Source organism: Pecten maximus, chromosome 13, assembly GCF_902652985.1.
Source record: "Pecten maximus chromosome 13, xPecMax1.1, whole genome shotgun sequence".
NCBI lineage: Eukaryota > Metazoa > Mollusca > Bivalvia > Pectinida > Pectinidae > Pecten > Pecten maximus.
The window spans coordinates 17145660-17168469 of NC_047027.1; the positions used below are offsets into that span (position 1 = coordinate 17145660).

At 36.6% G+C, this 22810-nt stretch overlaps 1 protein-coding gene across 4 annotated transcripts in view; it reads left to right on the forward strand.

Moving 5' to 3' along the window:
• LOC117340311 (cilia- and flagella-associated protein 44-like) overlaps positions 1-18137 on the forward strand; it is a 35618-nt gene extending 17481 nt beyond the window's left edge. For all 4 annotated transcript variants that reach the window (XM_033902080.1, XM_033902078.1, XM_033902079.1 and 1 more), the window contains 19 exons: positions 610-758; positions 3105-3381; positions 3800-3849; positions 4318-4480; positions 4891-5021; positions 5864-6054; positions 6745-6908; positions 7384-7572; positions 8598-8782; positions 9521-9647; positions 9998-10137; positions 10373-10501; positions 12168-12282; positions 12736-12919; positions 13735-14033; positions 14735-14931; positions 15477-15702; positions 16388-16522; positions 17242-18137. In XM_033902080.1, coding sequence (XP_033757971.1) covers positions 610-758; positions 3105-3381; positions 3800-3849; positions 4318-4480; positions 4891-5021; positions 5864-6054; positions 6745-6908; positions 7384-7572; positions 8598-8782; positions 9521-9647; positions 9998-10137; positions 10373-10501; positions 12168-12282; positions 12736-12919; positions 13735-14033; positions 14735-14931; positions 15477-15702; positions 16388-16522; positions 17242-17442 — 3252 coding nt within the window. In that variant the 3' untranslated portion in view covers positions 17443-18137. The remainder of the gene's footprint in view (positions 1-609; positions 759-3104; positions 3382-3799; positions 3850-4317; positions 4481-4890; positions 5022-5863; positions 6055-6744; positions 6909-7383; positions 7573-8597; positions 8783-9520; positions 9648-9997; positions 10138-10372; positions 10502-12167; positions 12283-12735; positions 12920-13734; positions 14034-14734; positions 14932-15476; positions 15703-16387; positions 16523-17241) is intronic.
• The last annotated feature ends 4673 nt before the right edge of the window (positions 18138-22810 follow it).

Genomic DNA, 22810 nt, shown 5'->3' on the forward strand with positions numbered 1-22810 from the left:
CTTTCATACTTTAGATAAAGAGTGGGGTGTACTTCCATATTTACCCCTGAATTAGTCCAATCAATGTCATTATTTAAGACCTAAAAAGTTTACTAATACTCATCTGAAAGTGAAATATAATCACTAGGTTCATCTTTGTTTCATAATTTTGAGCTATCAGAGATCTGTCGGTCTGTACCATAAGATATGATTAACCCTAACAGCATTTGTAAATTTAAACTATATACATGAGGGTACCAAACAATTTTTTGACACATTTTGTTTTCTTAATGCTGTTTTCTTTAATACCCATTTTTTTACTTTAAACCTTTTTTTGTTGGAACAAATGACCTTTTTTAGTGTTGATGGGCTGTTAAGAATATGTTAATAAAAATAATTTTGTAAGTCAACAACTCTGGTCCTATCTTACGAACTGTTTAGCTGGTGATAGTGGTGTTTCTGATTGTCCTGTGTATTATTTGGCTGGTGATAGTGGTGTTTCTGATTGTCCTGTGTATTATTTGGCTGGTGATAGTGGTGTTTCTGATTGTCCTGTGTATTATTTACAGGGTGATTTCGATGCTGGTTACCTGTACAAGTGTAACTGATTGTCCTGTGTATTATTTACAGGGTGATTTCGATGCTGGTTACCTGTACAAGTGTAAGTTTATGAGTCCTGAAGAGAAGTCTGGCCTGCCTGAGGAGTTGATTGACCAGCCCATTCAGTCTATACCAGTGGTGGACAGTGAGGATGTACCAATTAACATTATCAAGTTCAGGTAGGTCGCTGCTGCCAAAACATACACTTAACTATTGATAGAATGGTGACCATTTTGAAATCCAATCAAGTGTTAGTACGTCATATTAAAAACAGTGATTTAACCTTGCTGAAAAAAATCTGAAGCATAAAGTACTAACATTGGCAAACTACGTCATTACTTTTGATATGTTGATGGAACATATCTTCAAGTCAATATGTCTTTATTAGGTCATCTGACCCAAAGGGTCAGGATGACCTATAGTCATCGTGCTTCGTCCGTCGTCGTCCGCCGTGCGCCGTGCGTTGTGCGCCGTGCGCCGTCCGTAAACTTTTTCTTTCAAAACGCTACTCCTCCTTAACCCTTGGGTGGATTACTTCCAAATTTGGTTTGAAGCATCATTGGGGGAGGGCAATCATATTTTATATAAATGAGGCTGGTCTGACCCCTGGGGCCAGAAGGGCGGGGCCCCAAAAAGGGAACTTAGGTGAATATTGCTATAAAATCCTACTCCTCCTTTACCCTTGGGTGGATTACAACTAAATTTGGTGTGAAACATCATTGGGGGAGGGCGGTCATATTTTATATAAATGAAGTTGGTGTGACCCCTGGGGCCTGAGGGGCGGGGCCCCAAAAGGGGAAATTTGATGAAATTTTGCTATAAAATCCTACTCCTCCTTAACCCTTTAGTGGATTTCAACCAGATATGTTGTGAAACATCATTTGGGGAGGGCGGTCATATTTTATATAAATGAAGTTGGTGTGACCCCTGGGGCCTGAGGGGCGGGGCCCCAAAAGGGGAACTTTGATGAAATTTTGCTATAAAATCCTACTCCTCCTTAACCCTTTAGTGGATTTCAACCAGATATGTTGTGAAACATCATTTGGGGAGGGCGGTCATATTTTATATAAATGAGGCTAGTGTGACCCCTGGGGCCTGAGGGGTGGGGCCCCAAATGGGTAACTTTGATGAAATTTTGCTATAAAATCCTACTCCTCCTTAACCCTTTAGTAGATTTCAACCAGATATGTTGTGAAACATCATTGGGGGAGGGTGGTCATATTTTATATAAATGAGGCTGGTGTGAGCCCTGGGGCCAGAGTGACGGGCCCAAAAAAGGGAACTTTGATGAAATTTTGCTATAAAATCCTACTCGTCCTTAACCCTTTGGTGGATTTCAACCAGATATTGTGTGAAACATCATTGGTGGAGGGTGGTCATATTTTATATAAATGAGGCTGGTGTGGCCCCTGGGGCCAGAGGGGCGGGGCCCCAAAAGGGGAACTTTGATGAAATTTTGCTATAAAATCCTATTCCTCCTAACACCCATAGTGAATTATTACCAAATTTGGTGTGAAACATCATTGGAGGAGAACAATCATATTTTATATAAATGAGGCTGGTTTGACCCCTAGGGCCTGAGGGGCGGGGCCCCAAAAGGGGAACTTTGGTGAATTTTTGCTATAAATCTACTTCTCTCTAACCCTTGGGTGGATTAATACGAAATATGGTGTGAAACATCCTTTGGGAAGGGTGGTCATATTTTATATAAACGAGGCTAGTGTGACCCCTGGGGCCTGAGGGGCAGGGCCCCAAAATGGGAACTTTGGTGAGTATTTGCTGTTAAATCCTAATCCTCCCTAACCTTTTGGTGCATTACAACCAAATTTGATGTGAAACATATTAGGTGACGGCAATCATGTTTTTTAATGAGACAGGTTTGACCCCTGGGGAAAAAAAGATGGGGCAAAAGGAGTGCTTAGGTTAAACATTTCTTAAAAATGCAATTCCTCCTTAATGCCTTAATTGATTACAACCATATTTAGTATGAAACATCATTGGGGAAAGGCAATCCTAATTGATATAAATGAGTCTTGTCTGACCCATTGGGACAGAGGGGCATGCCCCAAAAATGGGAACTTGGCTAAAATTTTGCTTTATGATGCTGCTCTTCCTAGACAAGCTAAATGGATAAAAACCAAATTTGATCTAAAACATAACTGGCTGCGATAAATAATTTATGGTAATAATGCTGGATTGGGGTGTGTGTCCCTGCTGTAAGTGTAAGTGTTTGTCAGATGACCGTTAAGGCCCATGGGCCTCTTGTTTATTTATTTTTATTTAGAAATGACAAAGTTTCTTTCCATCAGTAGAGCTGATTCCATGTATGGTTGAGTATTTGAAGAGTTTTAAGAAATGATGATTATCCAGAATTTTTGTTCTGCCATTTTGGATTACAAGTTACTACATTTTTTATGTTAGAAAAATGTGGATTTGGGAAAACAAGAAAAGCACTTAGAGAAACAGAAAAAAAAATAATTTTGGTATGACTTTTGGATAATTATGATAAACTGTTTCTGTTTCAGTTCTAATGGGCGACAGGTGTTGATGGGTATGAGTGACGGTGCGGTGAGGATCTATAACCTAGAGACACCTTACGACATAACAACCATGGGGCCGTACTGGACGCTGACCATGCATGACAACAACTACGGACATATTACGGGACTCAAATGTAGCTACGATAACACCATGATAATGACCGTGGGAGGGGACAGTAACTTCTTCCTCTACCAGTACATGGGGCAGGAGGAGATTGACAAGAAAACGGAGGAAAATAAAGCCAAGATTCCTTCTGCTAGGGTGAGTGTTATTTTACGTCAATAATCCCATGTCAGCCGAGGTATTATTGTTTATGTCCCTCAGCCCTGTGTTGGTCTGAAGTATGATTACTAGATATCCTTGAATAAACCCTCTTTTCTAGTGAATACGCTTACTATTAAATTTTGGAGATAATTTTATTTGCTTACTATTTCAAGTTTGATGATTCTGCAAAAATAAAGGAAGGGGATAGTTCGGGGAGCAGGTTATTTGTGGGGTGGGCTTATTTGTAGACAAGGGATTATTTGTGAATAAATATGGTGAGTGATATAACACTAAATCAGTAGGAATAAGTTGATATCAAAACAAGAGGAAAAGCAATATAACCACCAAGTGATTTAAAACAAATATGAACATTTATTTTCCATTGTCTTTGAATTTTGTTTTAATATGCTTACAGAAACGTGGAGACGAGATCATAGATGATATTGATGACCCCAATGCCTACAGGTAGAGCTTAAGTTTGAGTACTTAATACAGCAACAATAACTCAGAGACTCCTTTATTTGATGTGAAAGTGATTTTCCAGTTCTTACCATTATGTGATTTTCAAGAACATTTACAATTAAATATATGTTGGTAAAATTGATAATGAACTGAAGAAAAAATATTTAGAATTTTTTCTGTTATCATACGTTTACCATTTATGGTCTGAGTTTCATCAATATTCCTTAACTTAAGATTTTCCATTGGAAAGCATTACAGAATTTAGGGAAGGTTCCTTAACTTAGATTTCCGTCTAAATCCTTAGCTAAGACTTGTGTCATTAGATTATGTAATGCTTTTCTATGGACATTTTTAAGTTAAGGAATTTCCTTAAGTTAAGTAATGTTGATGAACTCAGGTCAAGATGTTATGCAAGATATATTAATAAAACAAACAACACTGTCACTTATCATAGTAAATCTCTTACTTTAGTATTGAGGATGCCAAACAGAAGGCAGAACATGATAAGATGATGAAACAGGCCGAGGAGAAGAAGAGGGACGTGAAACAAAGGATTGCTCACCTCCGCCGACAGTTCAAGACTTTACTGGAACAGAATGAGAACCTGCCTAATCATCTACAGCTTAGGAAAGATGTAAGTATCTAGTGTTCATAACTGGGGTCTGATGTATGGACAAGGGTCTGAGCTTATGTGTCGAGAAACAGATTCATCAGTTTTAACGCCCCCCCCCCCCCCTCCCCCTTTCCCCCAGTAAAGTCTCTATAGTAAAGAGGGTATATACCGTATAGTAAATCACTTTGTGTATCGATCAGTGCAAAGCTTGTATACAAGATGTCTCTTGAACTCCTGGATAGATTTAGTTCATATTCATACCATAACATTACACAATTAAGTTCTGCACTTGATTAGATTTCCCTCGTCATCTGTCAAGGTTAAAAGTAAGAGTCACATTTAATCACTTTCAATGTATTATTTCGTTACTTTAGTAGATGTAAATCTACTGTAATTATAAGAATTGTTCAATACTTTTCAAATATTTCCAGGAATTTGAGATGGATAGAGAAATTAAATTGGAGCTTCAGAGACAGAAGGCAGAGAGGATAGCGATCGTGAGGAAGGAGAATGCGTGGGAGTCCGAGAAACACCGGATAGCTTTGGAAAAAATTCGCAAGAGGTGAGAAATGGAATAATCAGTTTTTCTATATTAATATAAACAAACTGGGATTTCTGAGTAAATTTAGTCTGCAATACACGCTGTATTGCAAATCAGTGATGATTATTTTTACTCACTGTAAGTACCCAGAAAAAATCTTCAAATCTTCAATAAAAAATTCTTTGATAGTAATAGAAATTTAAAGCTAATCATGGTCTTGGGTGGCCTTTAGAACTAGAGATTATCCTAGTAAAGCTAGTTAAAGCTAGTAGGACACCAGTGTATCACATGTTTACTTCCCATTAGAATGGTACACAATCCTGTAACTGGGTGTATTTGAGTAACAGAGTTTAGAGAGACAACCAGCACTTCACAAAGAAGTTAAACTTGAGTTGTCCATCCATTCATGTTCAGAACGAAAAAAAAAAAAAATGAAAATACATGTAAAATAGAACATTGGAACTGAAATTAAAATGAACTTGAAATTCTTGAAATTGGCAATTCATACTTTCACCAAGGGGGCCGGGGTTTGATTCCCCGATCGGACGTGAAAAAGTATAGGGTCACTTACCCGACCACGTGGGTTTTCTCTGTGGATTCTGGTTTCCTCTCACAGTAAGACCCCTCCCACACTTTCATCCGGGCCATCAAGAGAGATTAATATAAGTTGATGTAACTTGTTTCGCAATTGTTGTAAAATAGATAAAGTTTTCATTTACAAAGATTATCTTGAATAAAACTGTTGATGGCAATTCATATTCTTAAGTAGATATTTTGTAATAAATTTGGTATAAGGTCTGTATCGTTAAATTGTGTTCTACTGTCACGATTATATTTGTAATATAAGATAACCTCATTTGCAGGTTTAAGGATGTGGTCGAGTGTGAACGTATCGTGGTGAGGGCATTCAACACTTCTCACGAAATAGCAAGTTTCCGAGCAGCCAAACTGTCTGACGACTTCTACACACTAAAGGCCGAGTTTGAACGCCGCAGAACACAGACCATGATGAGGGATGACCTCACTCGGGATCCCACCCGTGACCTCATGACAGGTAGGAACCAATCAGGACAAGGACAGATTAGCCAATCACAATGTAGACTTGTTTACTTGTTTATTTTCAATAATTCAGCAATTTGAAGTAAGATTGTACAAAAGATACACAAGATTCAATACACATTGACCTAGATAAAGTTGTAGGTTAGTGATTCATATTAAGGATTTCATTCTGTAACTATTTAAAAAAAGCATGTTAGTTTTTGTGAGTTATTGGATTGGTTCATCTTTCAGTGGAATTTGACTTGGATGTGTATAATAATCTGACATTTATATTATTGTACCTGTAACATGTTAAGTAATCCATGTTTTTGTAGCGAATGTAATGACCTGTCTCAAATTGATAATGATATGTATAATGTATCTTGTAATAGAAACATGTCAACAATTTAGGAATTTATGCCAAACTTATTTTCCTATAATAGTTTTATTATTTTTTTTGTAAGGGCTTTTTGGGACAGATAATGGGCACCTTCTGGATTGTAATGTTTCATACTTTAGCTATGTTCCTAAAAAAATAGTTTACTGCTGAGAATTTCTATCCCAATTCAACAGGTTTTTTTTAATGACAAAAAGGCCTCATCCCAACCCTGTGAAAAAAATCCCTGTTGTTAAGTTGATCTTTACAAAGTACAAAATGATATAGATTTTTCCATGGAACATCAGTAAATGTGCTATTTGTTTACAGGTCAGACTCGTCACACAGACGTGGGCGGTGATGGAGAAAAGAAGGATGACCAATCAGGGCTCAAGGTCACCACAACCTTGAAAGGCAGTATGGGTGAACGTATCTCCAAGGCTCTACAGAAAGTGGAGGAGAAGAAAAAGAAGCGTGCTGCCAGAAAGGCTCAGGTAGGTCACAGTAAGATTAAATGATAGTGTACAATAAGTTAAGATCAGTTCTAAATATAACATTGCACAAGAGGTCAAGGTCAGTTCTAAATGTAAAATTGTACAATAAGTCAAGGTCAGTTCTAAATGTAATATTGTACCATAGGTCAAGGTCAGATCTAGATATAACATGGTACAATAGGTCAAGGTCAGTTCTAAATGTAACATTGCCCAGTAGGTCAAGGTTTTTCTAAATATAACTCCATGAATCGGTCAAGGTCATCTGCAAGCAAGTTTATCCTCACTACAACGCCTGATTTTGATATTTTGACACCATTATCCGGTGGAGGAAATTGATGTCTGGTTTATCTATTCCAACAAAGATTGACAAAATTTTGCAGATAATGTTGATTAGTTACATCTCCATTACAAACACTTGTGTTGGTTAGTGTTCCAATAAGAAATCAGCCGGGTGTGATATAAATTGTGGTTGTAGTGGTCAGACCTGTTCAACACCAAGCCTGACGATGACTACGAGGACCCCGCGGACGTGTCAGCCATTAAGGAAGCCAAAGATAACATGGGTGACTACAAGCTGAAGACGGCTCAGGACTACGTCGTCCCCGACCACCTCAGGATGAATGTGGAGAAGGCTAGAGGTCGCCTGCTTATCCTAAAGGACATTGTGAGTCAATTATGTTTTATATAGTCAAAGACTTATTCAGGAAGAATTTTCTTTAGGAAATACATGTAATTCTAGAATGAATGTTTCGTTTGTTTGTTTTCTAATACTTACCTTTGGATGGCATTACCGAGATGTTAACCAACTTATAGTCTTAAAAGAGGTGTGATTTAAAAGGACTGGAAATGTCATGCCCCTTATGACATCCTAACTGAGGAAAGTGACAGTTCACTGTCAATCTCAAAGTCAGAAATGGATATTAACTTATCTTAGTGTAAACCAACTTATTTTATTCTTCTCATACGTTTCCAAGCAAACTATGTTTTTTTCTTATTTTTCTTGTTTTGTTAATTATGAGTTAGAATGATGTCATTTACCGTTTAGTTAGAATCAAGATGGTCTCTGTTGTTTTAAATTATAGAATCAACTTACCTTTGTTTTTGGAAATTAAATGACCAGGATTTGTCTACGTATATTGCACACATACAATGTATCTTACCTTGGGTCGCAGTGGCCGAGTGGTTAAGGTCTCCCAACACTTTAACACTAGCCCTCCACCTCTGGGTTGCGAGTTCGAAACCCACATGGTGCAGTTGTCTGGTACTGACCGTAGGCCGGTGGTTTTTCTCCGGATACTCCGGCTTTCCTTCTGGCATGTCCTGAAATGACCCTGGCTGTTAATAGGACGTTAAATAAAATAACCTACTGTAAATCACTTATATTTCGCGTGGGATTTATTTTCGCGTTAATTCGCGAGGAGAGTCAAACGTGAATTAAAATCCCTCGCGAATATTTATATAAGAATGACAAGAATAAGTGGCATCCATTTTGAATATACCGTAATCTTTAGATTTTGAACAGACATCGCCATTAAAGTAATATTAGAATGATAATTCGCGAAATTATGTATTCGCGAATAAGTCGAATGAGGTGAGTTTGCGAAATTAAGTACTTGCGAAATATAAGTGATTTACAGTAACCTAACCTAACCTGTATATAGAAAATTTGAATATGTGGTGGTATTCCAGATTCACGAGCAAAAGTACCACTTTAACCTGCGGCTACTGAAACTTCGTGACAAGAAATTACACGTGATTGAGGTGATCAAGGAGCTGATCCAACAGCTAGAGAATATCCAGACACACCTGGCACCAGAAAAGTGCAAGTCTATTCCCCCGATCCCTCGCATGTACCCCGTGGAAACACCGGAAAAGTAAGTCAGCTGTAATTCTACCCAACAATCCATCATTACTGAATGTATTTGAATTTAGCACACACCTCCATTGTGAGAATTAACATTTCCAGATTTTATTGTCTTCTTTGGTTCACGGTCAGGTATTAAGCATTTCTTGTTATCACTATTTCTCAAGAAATGCAAAATGAATCTTTCTCAAATTTCATGTGAAGGTTCCCCGTGATCCATAGTTAGGCATGCTTATGACTAATGAAAATAAAAATAATGGCTGACAGGCAGCCATTTTATATTTGGCTTTGTCAGGTTGCTATTACTGTTTCTAAAGATGAATTTCATATATATACGCATGTAAGATATACCCTCAGTCCCTAGATGTAACTTTGAGACTGCTTAGAACAACAGGATGACTTACAAGCAGCCATCTTAGATTTTGACAATGGAAGATTGTTCTCACTCTTTCTCAGAAAGTTTACTTTTGATATGTAGGTATCACTTGGACCTTAGATGTGCTTGTATAACATTTAGAGTGACAGAGTAATCAGTTGAAAAATACTGCCAACAGAAATCTGAAATCTCTAGTTAATTAGATAAATGAAAACTTTCCATTTCAATCAATCCATTATCAATTTCTAAGTAATAAATAAATCATTTTAATGTCTTGAAATTCAAGGCAACAAATAACAAATAATAATAAAAGAAAATATCAAACCTGCGTAGGTCTTATGAAGGACTAAAAACATTTCTGTGTGTATACAGGAAGCTTGAGTACACAAGGGAGACCCTGATAGCCTTTAAGAGGGAGAAAGAAGAAGCTGCAGCTGCTGCAAAGGGAGGAGGATCAGGAGGGTTTGGTGGTTTTGGAGGAGGCTCTGATGATAAAAAGGTCAGCATGCAGTCTCGTGATTGGTCAATATCATTCAATAGTCAGTCATAATCATCTTGATGTTTGTTTTACTGATTTTAAGAAATTTAATACAGCTGTATATTCTAATCCATCAAATAATGAGGGCATGCCCAGATACAAATTTGTGGTATACTGGAACCAAAGTAATACAATTGCTCTCTCAACCAGTTTCTTAAATTTGGTACATATGAGCATCTCATTTTTTGTTTAATTTAGAGCACCAGCTCTGAGATCAACAAAAATAAAATCTTCACTAAGATATATTATTATACAGTATGTAACCTTGTAACCAGTTCATCCTGACCTATACATATGATGTATTTTTACAGGGTGGAAGACCGTCCCCAACCCCCGGGCAGAAGCATGGCACTGTGTCCAGTGTTGTCAGCAAAGTCAGTGTAGAGGCCACTGAGGATGGAGTCGAGTTATCTCCCCTTGAAGAGCAAATGAAGGTTGCAGAGGAAATCATGTAAGTAAAGACTCCTGAATTACACATATAGACACTGTATACATATTTCTTCAGTATTTTTTTTATGTTTTACATTCCGTCATCAGGTAAAATGTTAAAGATGGAGCAAGTGTCCAGTTTCCATGTGATTTAATCTAATACCAGTATATGATTTGTATTTAACAACATTCTGACTTGATACATCTCAAACCTCCTGTCTGTGTTACTGTTTCTCACCTTTGTATTATTTATACAGGATGCTTTACAATCAGGATCATCTGTTGAAGAAAATTGAAGAGCTTCTGAGGGACTTTGATGCTGAGCTCCGACTTCTCCGACACGACAAGTTCAAGCTGGACATTGTCATGAAGAATGCTGATCTGAGGTATTTTAACATTTTCCTGAAAAACGTTTCTAAACTGAGATCAATTCAGATTTTTATACAAAATTTCTTGGTTGATATCTATTAAAATTTTATTTCGATATCTTCAGATTTTGATTCAATTTTTTATAAACGTCTTTGAGAAGTAGTAATACAGTAGAGAAGCAGAATTACACATCATTTATACATTTAACAGATGGATAATCAGACCAAATCTAGTGTAAAATCATTTGGTAATTATTCAATATCTCCCATGTTAAGGTTTTATTGTACATTGAAGATATAAATATAATTTTTTCATTACTGACTTTGATGGACAGGTTAGTTTAACTGTTGTTTACATTACTGACATTAGTTTGTATTTTGACTAACCTCTTGTTTACATTAATGACATTGGTTGGTACTTTGACTAACCTGTTGTTTACATTTATGACATTTGTGAGTATTTTGACTTACTGACATTGGTAAGTATTTTGACTAACCAGTTGTTTACATTACTGATATTGGTTGGTATTTCGACTTACCTATTATTTACACTACTGACATTGGTTAGTACTTTGACCAACTGGTTGTTTACATTACCGACATTAGTTAGTATTTTGACTAACCTGTTGTTTACATTAATGATATTAGTTAGTATTTTGACTAACCTGTTGTTTACATTACTGACATTAGTTTGTATTTTGACTAACCTGTTGTTTACATTACTGATATTTGTTAGTATTTTGACTAACATGTTGTTTACATTACTGATATTTGTTAGTATTTTGACTAACCTGTTGTTTACATTACTGATATTGGTTAGTATTTTGACTAACCTGTTGTTTACATTAATGACTGACATTGGTTGGTATTTTGACTAACCTGTTGTTTACATTTATGACATTTGTGAGTATTTTGACTTACTGACATTGGTAAGTATTTTGACTAACCAGTTGTTTACATTACTGATATTGGTTGGTATTTCGACTTACCTATTATTTACACTACTGACATTGGTTAGTACTTTGACCAACTGGTTGTTTACATTACTGACATTAGTTAGTATTTTGACTAACCTGTTGTTTACATTAATGATATTAGTTAGTATTTTGACTAACCTGTTGTTTACATTACTGATATTTGTTAGTATTTTGACCAACCTGTTGTTTATATTCCTGTCATTGTTTGTATTTTGACTAACCTGTTGTTTACATTACTGATATTTGTTAGTATTTTGACTTACCCGTTGTTTACATTACTGACATTGGTTAGTATTTTGACTAACCTGTTGTTTACATTAATGATATTTTTTAGTATTTCGACTTACCTATTATTTACATTACTGACATTAGTTAGTATTTTGACTAACCCGTTGTTTACATTACTGATATTTGTTAATATTTTGACTAACCTGTTGTTTACATTACTGACATTAGTTGCTATTTTGACTAACCTATTATTTACATTACTGACATTTGTTTGTATTTTGACTAACCAGTTGTTTACATTACTGACATTAGTTTGTATTTTGACTAACCAGTTGTTTACATTACTGATAATTGTTAGTATTTTGACTAACCTATTATTTACATTACTGATGTAGGTTACTATTATGACTAACCCGTTGTTTACATTACACCTCTTCTGACATTGGTGTTTTGACTTTAACCTGTTGTTTATCTTTCAGACAAGTGACCTTGTTTGAGGAGTTTGTTTTGCTGAAGGAGTTTGAGAAGAGAGAGGATGTTCTGGCAGCAAAGGTTACATCTAAACAACAGGAGAAACTAGATATGCAGCATAAGGTATGTATCTGAAGTAGTAGTCTGTGTTTGTATGCCATTAGATTTCCTAGATATTTGTGTTTCAGGTGTAACCAGCGTAAAGTATGTGTGGTAAAATTACAAATTTTAATACCGTTAAAGTTACTTTTTTCAAAGGGAATTTATTGTTCACTGATTTTGATGAAAGATTATTTTTTAAATGAACCAGAAAAAAATTATAGTCCATTTCATAATTATATAAGATATTTAATCCTTGCTGCCTAATTTTTTTTAATAAACTTTTAAAAATTTGACCCATAGAAAATATCTTTATAGTATTAAAATGCTATCAAAAAGGGTAACTGACTAGCCAAGGGTACATGATAGCAAATAAGGGCAAATATACACATCCGTCATAAGTTGACATAACTTGTTTTCACAATTGTTGCAAAATAAAGTTTAAATTACATCAGAGTCTTATTTGACCTGTTCCAGATCATCGACGTCCAGGCCAAGCTGGAAGCGAAGAAGAAGGAGATTGAGAAATTGCTGGAGAGAGAGCGCTCACTTAATACCACCTTCCAGGGATCCCTTGGTGACAACAACAAGTTTTCCGACTACCTCTCCAAAGTCTTCAAGAAAAAGATTAAGCGTGCCAAGAAGAAGACAACAGATGAAGGTTTGTAAATCTATAGGTCCTGGTATCTACAATAAGATTGATCAGTTTGGAAATAGGTGATATCAAATGTCACCTTCTACACAAACACAAATGTGTCCCAATGTTTCAAGACCGATTGGTCACATTTGTCAATCTCTAACTCATAGAAGAGGTTGACAAATTTAAAGTGAATGACTTATATCTTGACAAATGGACCAGTTGCTCATGAAATGTCAGTCATAGGTTGACAAATGGACCAGTCGGTCTTGAAAAGTTGTGACACATACATTGTTTATGTAGAAGGTAACATTTGATAGCATTATCATATACATTGTTTGTGTAGAAGGTAACATTTGATAGCATTATACGTCCTTGATAGGAATTTTACACATTTGTTAGTAGTCCTGAACATGATTACTTTAAATGTTTCATTTTCGACTTTGCGGTTTTTAATTTAAAATAAAATCCTGAAAATTTGATACCATGATTATATTATTTGAAGAGAATGTTATGGTCCACTTCCTGATTTCTATGAAAAACATTCATATTAGTATAGATTTTCAAACTTGGTTCTTTGGACTTAAATAACATCATCTTGTTATTGGATAAAATTGACAATTACAATTTACTGAAAAGGAAGATTTCATACTTCATATAATTGAAAACTTTATCTACTAAAACTGTCATTTTACAGTTAATCTCTTACCCTGCTTGCACCCAACTTTACATTAAATTTTGAAAAGAACCACCAGAAAAAAAAACCCACTGTTTGCAGTATTTTGTTCTGAAAAACCTTTCATGGAATACAGTAAGTTTATTTAAAATATGTTTTGTAGGATCTGATGATGACAGCGATGAAGACTCAAGTGATGATGATGATTGGGATGAGGATGAGGATGAAGATGATGAGGAGGCAATGGGATATGACCTTGACATCTGTCCATCCGGCTGTGACCAGAACCTCTACGACAACACATGTCAGCTGCGTGAGAAACGTCTAGACATTGAGGAAGCGTTGACAGAGGAAAAGAAAAATAATGAGGCCCTTAAGAAGGAGCTTGACAGTTTTAACAAGAAGGCCAAGGTCATTGATGCAGGACTGAAAACTGCTGCCAACGACCTTGAGGCATTCCAGGTATGAATTTTCTGTCATCTAGAAACGCACAGCATAATCCCTATAGACTCTTGACATTACACAAGATATTTATTTTCATAGATTCGATATCATAAAATCTTGTAGCTGTCAAGCTAAGACCTTAATTCTATGTTAAGCTTCGTGTCTGAATTTGTGATTTTACACATTTGAGTTTGAATTTATATTCATTGTTTCATAATTAAACAGAAAACAGATTTTGTTGAGGGGTGAAATGGCCTCCAAACTTTGAACATCAAGTGATGAAAATATAGCTCCCTTACGCTACACTTGGCATGCAGTTCACATACTTTGGAAATAACACTCTTTGAAACAAGCTGGTTTTGAAAATAAGACACCAACTTTGTCACCAAACAGCCCGGTAAACTTTGGTATATGAGAGACAAGGCAGGAGTTGGAATAATAGAAAGTTTAGATATGTGATGTTAAGATTTTTGTTGAAATAAGCCCCTGCTCACCAATAAGCTTCTACCCATCAATAAGCACTGCACAACAATAATCCACTGCTCACCAATAAGCCTCTACCTGCCAATAAGCCTCTACCCACCAATAACCCCATGTCTTCATTTGTGCAGAATCATCAATTTGTTCACATATGGTAATGTTAAAAGCCACAGCTTATTTTCAAGAATTTTGAATGTTAAATATTACAAATTCAGCTAGGAATTGTATTGATGTTGTAGCTGGAGAAACAACAGAAGCTGAACGAACTGGATGTGATTGTGACGCTGAAGCTTCATCAGATCCAATACATGATGAACGGACAGCTCCCTCAGGACTTGTCTCAGACTCTTGTGTTCGAGTCCAATGGTGTTGTACGGCTTCAACAACGGATCAAGGAGCTGGAGCATGAGAAACATGCACAGAAGAAACACATGAGGTAAGTCAGAATACGATAAAACAGGAGCTGAGGAAAGCTCCAGTACAGTGAAACCTGACTTTACTGACCACTGACTTTAATGACCACTGACTTTACTGACTTTACTGACCACTGACTTTACTGACCACTGACTTTACTGATCACTGACTTTAATGACATTGTATAACATCTGACAATATCCACCTGAATAGCAACATATTTCACTGTCATTGCCGTCACTGGCTTTACCAACACACTGTCATATCCGACACATTGACTCAGTCTTAACAGTGCCTTCATCTGTTTTTTCACCAATAAAATAAGGTAAAAAAAACTCCCACCCTCATCTCTTTTTTTAAAAAATTTGCCCCGAGAAAAAAACAACAACTTCTATTTAGTTTTAAGGGGGTCTTATCAATATATTTGTATTTCTGAGATGATCCTACGGACATTTACAGAACGAGTATGGAAACCAAGGCTTTGTATTTTGCTTACAAATATTTGTTCAGAAAAAATATGACACAGGACATTTTCTAATTTTTTTCATCCTGTGTGTTTTCCAACAGAGAGTCAAAGCGTAAGCACGTACAACTGATCAAGGACAGGAAAGTGTTTGACAGTAAGATTGGTGAGTTGGAGGGCGAGTGTGATAAGTTGATGATTGACAAGTTTGGTTGTATCGTGGACCTGGAGAAACTAGAGACCATCACTGTTAACCGACAGATCGAGGAACTGAAGGAGAAGCTACGAATTACAGAGATACAGTGTTCTGAGGAGCTCGAGGAATGGAACGTAAGTATATCTCACTATTCTTAAAATAAGAGGTGGTTTAAATGTAGGATAAAAAAACAGCATTTGAAAGAACTTTGATTGAACTGCAATAGGCATGGCTGGGTGTAATATCAAACATGGGGTTCTTGCTGAATGAATGTTGCATTCAAAAAATGTGTACTTGCTACTTTGTTGTAAAATGCATTTAAAAAGAATGATGAAATCGAGTTTCCTTTATATTATGAATTGAAAGAAATACATGTTTTAGGTTTTAGACAAAACAGTTATTAAATTCTTTGAAAGACATGTAATGCTTTAGTAATTACATATTCTTCAAAAATACAGACAAATGCTTCATTTTGTTTTTGAGGTTATGACCCTAACCTTAAAAACTTAATGCTTTTAGCAAACATTTGTTAAATAATTCCCAATAAGTTTATTTTGTTTTTAACAGTAATTATCAAATCTTCCAAAAACTAAGGGGAGGTAATTGTTACAGAATCCCAAAGTGTAAAATACATTGAGTATGTTATATGTATCATTAAACAGAGAAAATATTTAATGATTTTCATGAAAAATGTTTTTATCATCCTATTTGATTAAATTCAATTAAATTCAATGGGTTTAATGTCCGCTATTACGGCCTTGCGTCTCTTCAGCTGAGGAGTGTCTGCTATCATTGTATGATTGTTGTATGTTATTATAGGAGAAGATTGCAGAAAGGAAGGATAGAATCACCTACCTGATCAGGGACAACACCAGAAGATTAGACCAGCTGTGTGTTTTACTTAATGATAAAAAGGATTACGAGTCATCGCTGGATACCAGACAGGAGAGTTCTGTAAGTTTACCTACCAACTGGTAGTTCACATGTGGGCTTACTTCACACTACTCCACATTTTGTGTAGTTTGGATCATATAAGCGCCTTGGTTTTTACCAGGGTTTGGTTTGGATTTGTATTAGTTAATGTTCTATCACAGCTATGGTCATTTAAAGATGGCCTCCCCTGTGTGCGAGATGCATGTGCGAATATGTAATAGTCATTTCTTACCAAAAAAGGCATATGGTGCGGATTACCTTCACCTTAAATATAATTATTGCCAAGAAGTCTTCAGAAAAGCATGAAGCATGATCTTGTGAACTTTTATAGTCTGCAAAATATTAAAATAAAATTGAAAAAAAATTAAAGTCAGGAAATGAAATTCTCTGATATATATTGGGTTACTGTAAATATTTTCCTGTGACTGACATATTCTCTGATATATATTGGGTTACTGTAAATATTTTCCTGTGACTGACATATTTTGACAATTGCATGGACCTTCTGGATTTGTTTTTAATGAATTTGCAAGATCCAGATGTTGCAATTTGTGAAGGAATATTACTGTGTAGGGAGTATATTGGTAAATTTTAATTTTTGGCATTTTGTTTCCCGAATCTCCTTTATTGTGACATTAGGCCAATAATTAGTACAGTTGATGCAGGATTTCGAACTTTAACTCCATGTTTAAAACAAAATTAAAAAAAGAAGTTATCCAATTTTTCTTGTATTTTCTCAGGGTGAGGAGTATAGTGGTGCTCGGAAGGCAGACATTCGTGAGAAACAACGTCTGATTCAACTTGTCCAGCTGCAGGCCCAGGAAATTGATGCTCTAAAGGAAGAGATTATGTTATTGTCAAGGAAAGGTGGACACATTCTGCCTCCTGCTCAACCCCCGCTACCGCAAAGTCCGCAGAACGTTCGAGCAATCAGTAACTAGGCCTGGTTCTGATAATTGTGCTGTGTTACCTTGTTGGGGAAAAAAAACCAATTTAAGAAGAAGAATTATCACCTAAAATACTGAAATCAATGAATATTTTATGCACTTTGTTATGGATTTAGTAGCTAAACATAGGCAAGAAAATAAAAATTTTCTCTAGAAAATGGAATTTTTAATTAGAAAATAACCTGAAACAGTCAAAAGGACACAAATTCATTGTGATAATTAAATTACAGAAGTTTTATATTTGAGTAATATCTATTCAAGATTTTACTCTGGATGGAGCTTATTGACTGATTTTTCTTGTATCAAATCCGTCCCATTCTATGTTTTGGATTTATTTCTGAATCATACACACACATTCTGTTAATTAAATATATACTTACATTAAAGTAAACTCCAGTTAAGATTTAATAAATAATAGTCTTCACTGATTACACATATCACTGGCTTGGAAAGTTTCATTGAACTCATCTCATGTATGAAAGTCATTACCTTTGTGATAATACATATTATATGGAAAACGAAAGTTGAATTATTTTTAGCATTCCAATTTGACTGTGATATCTAGATTATGTACTGTTGGTACCATACATATATGTTTCTTTTATGTATATGTCTATCACCTGCAGTTTATTTATGATATATTTTATGATTGTGCTTAAATATGTAAAATAAAGATGAAATATACTAGATTCACTTTGCTGAGTATTGTTTGTTTCAATCCCAGGCAAAAATTTTGAAATATGTGGTTTGTTTCCTGCCTGGGCAGTTTTCACTTCTGAGGATGCTGGAGATTGTGTACTGTCTAGTTGCGTCTTTGTCCATGACACTTTACTTCAATTACTCTGGATAGAATATCACAAGCTAACTGTATAAATTTCAGTGAGGTAGTCACCAACTACTACAAGGAGACCACACTTCATAATAACTCTGGATGTCCATGGGGCGATTAACCCAGCAAACAAACAATACAAATACATTTACACCTTGCTTTAAATATTTTACGATGTGCAATTCCCAAAGATGTGTTTGGGTGAATTTGCAGAAATAGAGGACCATGTCGATAGGCAGATGTAAACACTTTCATGTAGCTCTCCAAAACTTTAATATCATACTCTCTGTGTGCAATCAGCAGGTTTCTGTTTTGTTTGGTCAGATATTTTGAAATTGGCATTTCATTAGTTAACCGTAAGGTGATTAACTGAAAGAATGGACTCGGAAATGACAGACTGCAGTTATCTCCCTTTAGATGTACACAATTATTTTGAGGTCTAAAGTGTTTTCCTCTTAATGACCTTCGTGAGATACTAATAAGGTAGGAACCCCAGCAGAATTAACGAATTGTGGGACACAATTAAAGTGACCAAATTACATGTAAATGTTGACGGTAATGGATGGTTGTCCTTCTGACAGATCAATGTGGCCGGTATGACCCCAACTAGACATTCAGTTTCATTGTTGATTTATCACATACGATACGACGCCAACATAACAATAAAATGGATTTATTAAATACTAATATCACAAAGTATCTGCACAGCAAACAATAGGATATATTTTGTAAATAATTCAATTCAATTCAATTCTTTTATTACTTTCGGCCGTATGGCCTATCAGTCACAAAAACATTGTACATGAAATACATAAATTACAGCATGGCGTATACAACAGAACATAACATATAGAGAATGAGACATCATAACATCAATGATTGGTTTAGTGATTATTTCTTAATTTAGTAGCTTCATGTATATATATTCCTAGAGAACACAGTTCCTTTACATTTTGTACTCTGAATAGCTGAATTAATTTAAAATTAATTGACACCACACCAAATCCACACTTACAATCTAAATTGACACTTGCATACGCGCTCATGCTGATACCCAACACTGGACTCGGTGTACAAAGGAACAAAATGATTCCATTTGGGAAAGAGGAAACAGACAATCATGCAGATTAATGACGTCACAGACAAAAACTGAACATCAATAACACAATATGCTTCCTTAGACACAAAAGACAGAACAGATAAATGGACAAACAAACCGATAGAAATACATCGGACGCAACAGATGAGAAAGAGCTTTAGTCAAATGGCAAACGTTCTGACAGTCAAAACGATACGGGTACCGCTCTGAGTGTCAACAACCACCAAGAGGCTTTCACAAGCTTCTTCCTTAGACATGCAACATGCAGACAGACGAATGGACAGACATGCAACGGCGAAGAACGAACAAGCATTCAGACGAACAAATCAGACATCCGGGCCGAAAGGAAGTCTCAATGATATGCGTAGTATTTGAACGAAACATGTGTCGGGTATCATATATTTACATTATCACACGTTAATCAGGTTGTCCACGTCTACTTTCACACCGCCATATTGAGTAATTGTATCCAAGAATCATCATCATCATCGTCATCGTCGTCGTCGTCGTCGTCATTGCCATCGTCGTCATTGCCATCGTCGTCATCATCGTCGTCATCGCCATCCTCGTCGTCGTCGTCATCATCATCATCATCATCAAAAGCAATCTTCAAGAGGCCAGTCGATATAACACTGACAACATGTGTGACAGTTGTTTTACCAAATCATCTGCTAGCCAAGTCATCGACCCTTACCAAAGAGGTTTGATGTTTACCAAGGTAAGTTCCGTGTAGTCCGTTCGTTGGAATTTGGTGGCGTGATTCTTCCAGTTACTTGTTGAGTTAAATAAGGAAACACTGTCGACTTATATGGACTACAAGAAATTAAGGCTTTGATCTATTTCCTCACTATCGTTTCATCAGTAAGACATGTCCACACAGCTTTTTCGCAGTCAAATAGAATCAGTAATTTCAAGGTCCCCTAGGTCGACAACATATATAGGGATACAGAGGAAACTGTGAATAGATAGAATTCTGAGGGATAAGTTCCGGGATACAACACGGATCTGTCCTTGGTCCACTTCTTTTTTTCCGTTTTCATTAACAAGTTTCCATGCGTAGATTTTATGTATCTCATTACAGGCGGAAATAAATTAAGTTTTCATAGTAATTTCATACTAATTACAATGGATGGAGGTGTATAACTACGGATCTATTACAATAACACTTTGATAACATGTCCAAGTGGGGTAAGGATTGGCGGATATAAATACATGTCAGAAAGTCTAGATACTTGTCATGTAACTATTCCCGGTAATAGGTAAGAACTGCTTACTGTGTAGATAAGTGAACAGATATTTGAGCTATGATAGCGACGTGTTTGTCATGCTGGGAAGAACCTTTGGATGTACGTGTGCACAGGGAATGGACACTTTGTTACTGCCTAGGTGTATTTGGACATATCTTATTCACGGTGATTGACATTCGGCAAAATTGACACCTCTTGTTGTTCATTTAAGCAATAAACAGTGGTTTCAATGTTGCTATCGTCAATATGGCAGCAAGATGGATGGTGGGCAAATGGCATGGGAACCCGTTAGGGTTTCCATGCTACATTTGCCCACCATACATTTTGCTGCCATATCGACTATAAAAACAGTAAAACCACTGTTCAATACTTATATTTACATTGTCTTACCATTTTCGTCAACTTAAAAAAAATCTTTGAAAAAAAACATAATCCAACACAAACAATCCCGCCTTTTTTAATGTCACATGACCCACTGGGTGTTATAGCCTGAGGTACTGGGTGTTATAGGTGTATGGTGGCAACTGCCTCTTAGCATTGTGTCAATGGGGACATGCGGAGCAAATGTAAATATTACAGAATGATATTCTAAAGCCATAAGACATGAACATCTGTCTGTACACACTAAGATAGGTCCAAATACACCTTGACCGCAAGAAATTCCCAGTTCCCTGTGTTGGACACACTAGGTTAGATCCAAATACACAAGGACTGTCACCAATTCTCGGGTCCCTGTGTAAGGCACAATATGAAAGGTCCAAATACATCTAGACCGTAACGAATTCTCAAGTCCCTGTATCGGACACACTATAGGCCCGTATACCCCGAGTTTCCTCCATGGCCCTGCCACCATGTACCATGTCTGGTGTAGGGGCCCTACACGGTATCAGGGCCAGAGGAAACTCGGGCTAAGGCCCCTTATATGATTGAACGAAATATACCTAGACCGTCACGAACTCTAAGTTCACACTAGGATATATCTTATACGCACAGATCGTCACGAATTCTCAGGTCCCTGTGTTAGACACATCAGGATTGATACCCAGACCATAAGGAATTCTTAGGTCCCCGAGTATAAAGTAACAAGGAATGCTGTACTGTAAAGTGATCAACAAATACAATGAAAGAGGTTATGCAGCACGGCTATTGAACATCCTTAGTGGGAGAGATATCCACCGCCAACCTAAATTGTTTAAAAGATAGGTGACTTTTTGGAAACCCAAAACCAGGGTACGTTTGACAAAGCTTTGTATATATTGGATTATCTGCCGTGATTTTCTACTCTCCACTTGGGGTCGCTAAGTAAGGCGGATAAACCGGAAATACATCATTGTGATTATGACGTCATCTGTTGACATCACGTGTCATCTCTTATCAACGAGATTCACGACTTCGGTAACGATATGGCCTATTTCGCTCTCACATTTTCTTTACTTTCTCAAAGTTTTCCTTTGAAGAACTATTGTCACAGATACAGTCAACACGGTGAGTGACACGTGCAAGTGATATTCTGACAAATTCGCTTTAAAACATTTTCAGAAATACTGTTTTTAAACGTTCTCTGAAAGTCCACGGGACAAGGAAGGAGGGGCTAGCGGTACATTACGGTGTAATCTTGTTACAAATATAACATCTGTGCGTATTTATCTGTTTAAAGAAAAACAACAGGACAATGTGTTGGTATTTATGATTAATTAAATCAAGAAATTAACGTTGGTTTATAATGAATCACAATCTTATGCAGCCTGTTTATTTTTTCTTAAGATTCACGAAGATTCAGCCTCAGTTACGCGCCAAGAAAAGACATTGGTGGCCACATCGTCCAGTTGATCAAAACTTGGTTCGGTAATAATATGTGCTTTATTATTTTTTGTTCCATCCGACACAGGCGCCTTGACAAGTGTAACAGGAGAGGAGAAAATGTAGTGGCCAGACCGGGGTTCGAACCCGGGACCTCCGAACACTAGCCGGATGCTCTACCAATTGAGCTACATGGTCACCGATGATCGACCCAGTCGTCCCGACTACACAACTCCCTCCTTTTTTCCAAGTCTTCGCCCTCGAAGACACACGAGACCCTTATACCACCACCGTGGGTATTTTAGTTGGGCGCCAATTTTGTAACAGGAGAGGAGAAAATGTAGCGGCCAGACCGGGGTTCGAACCCGGGACCTCCGAACACTAGCC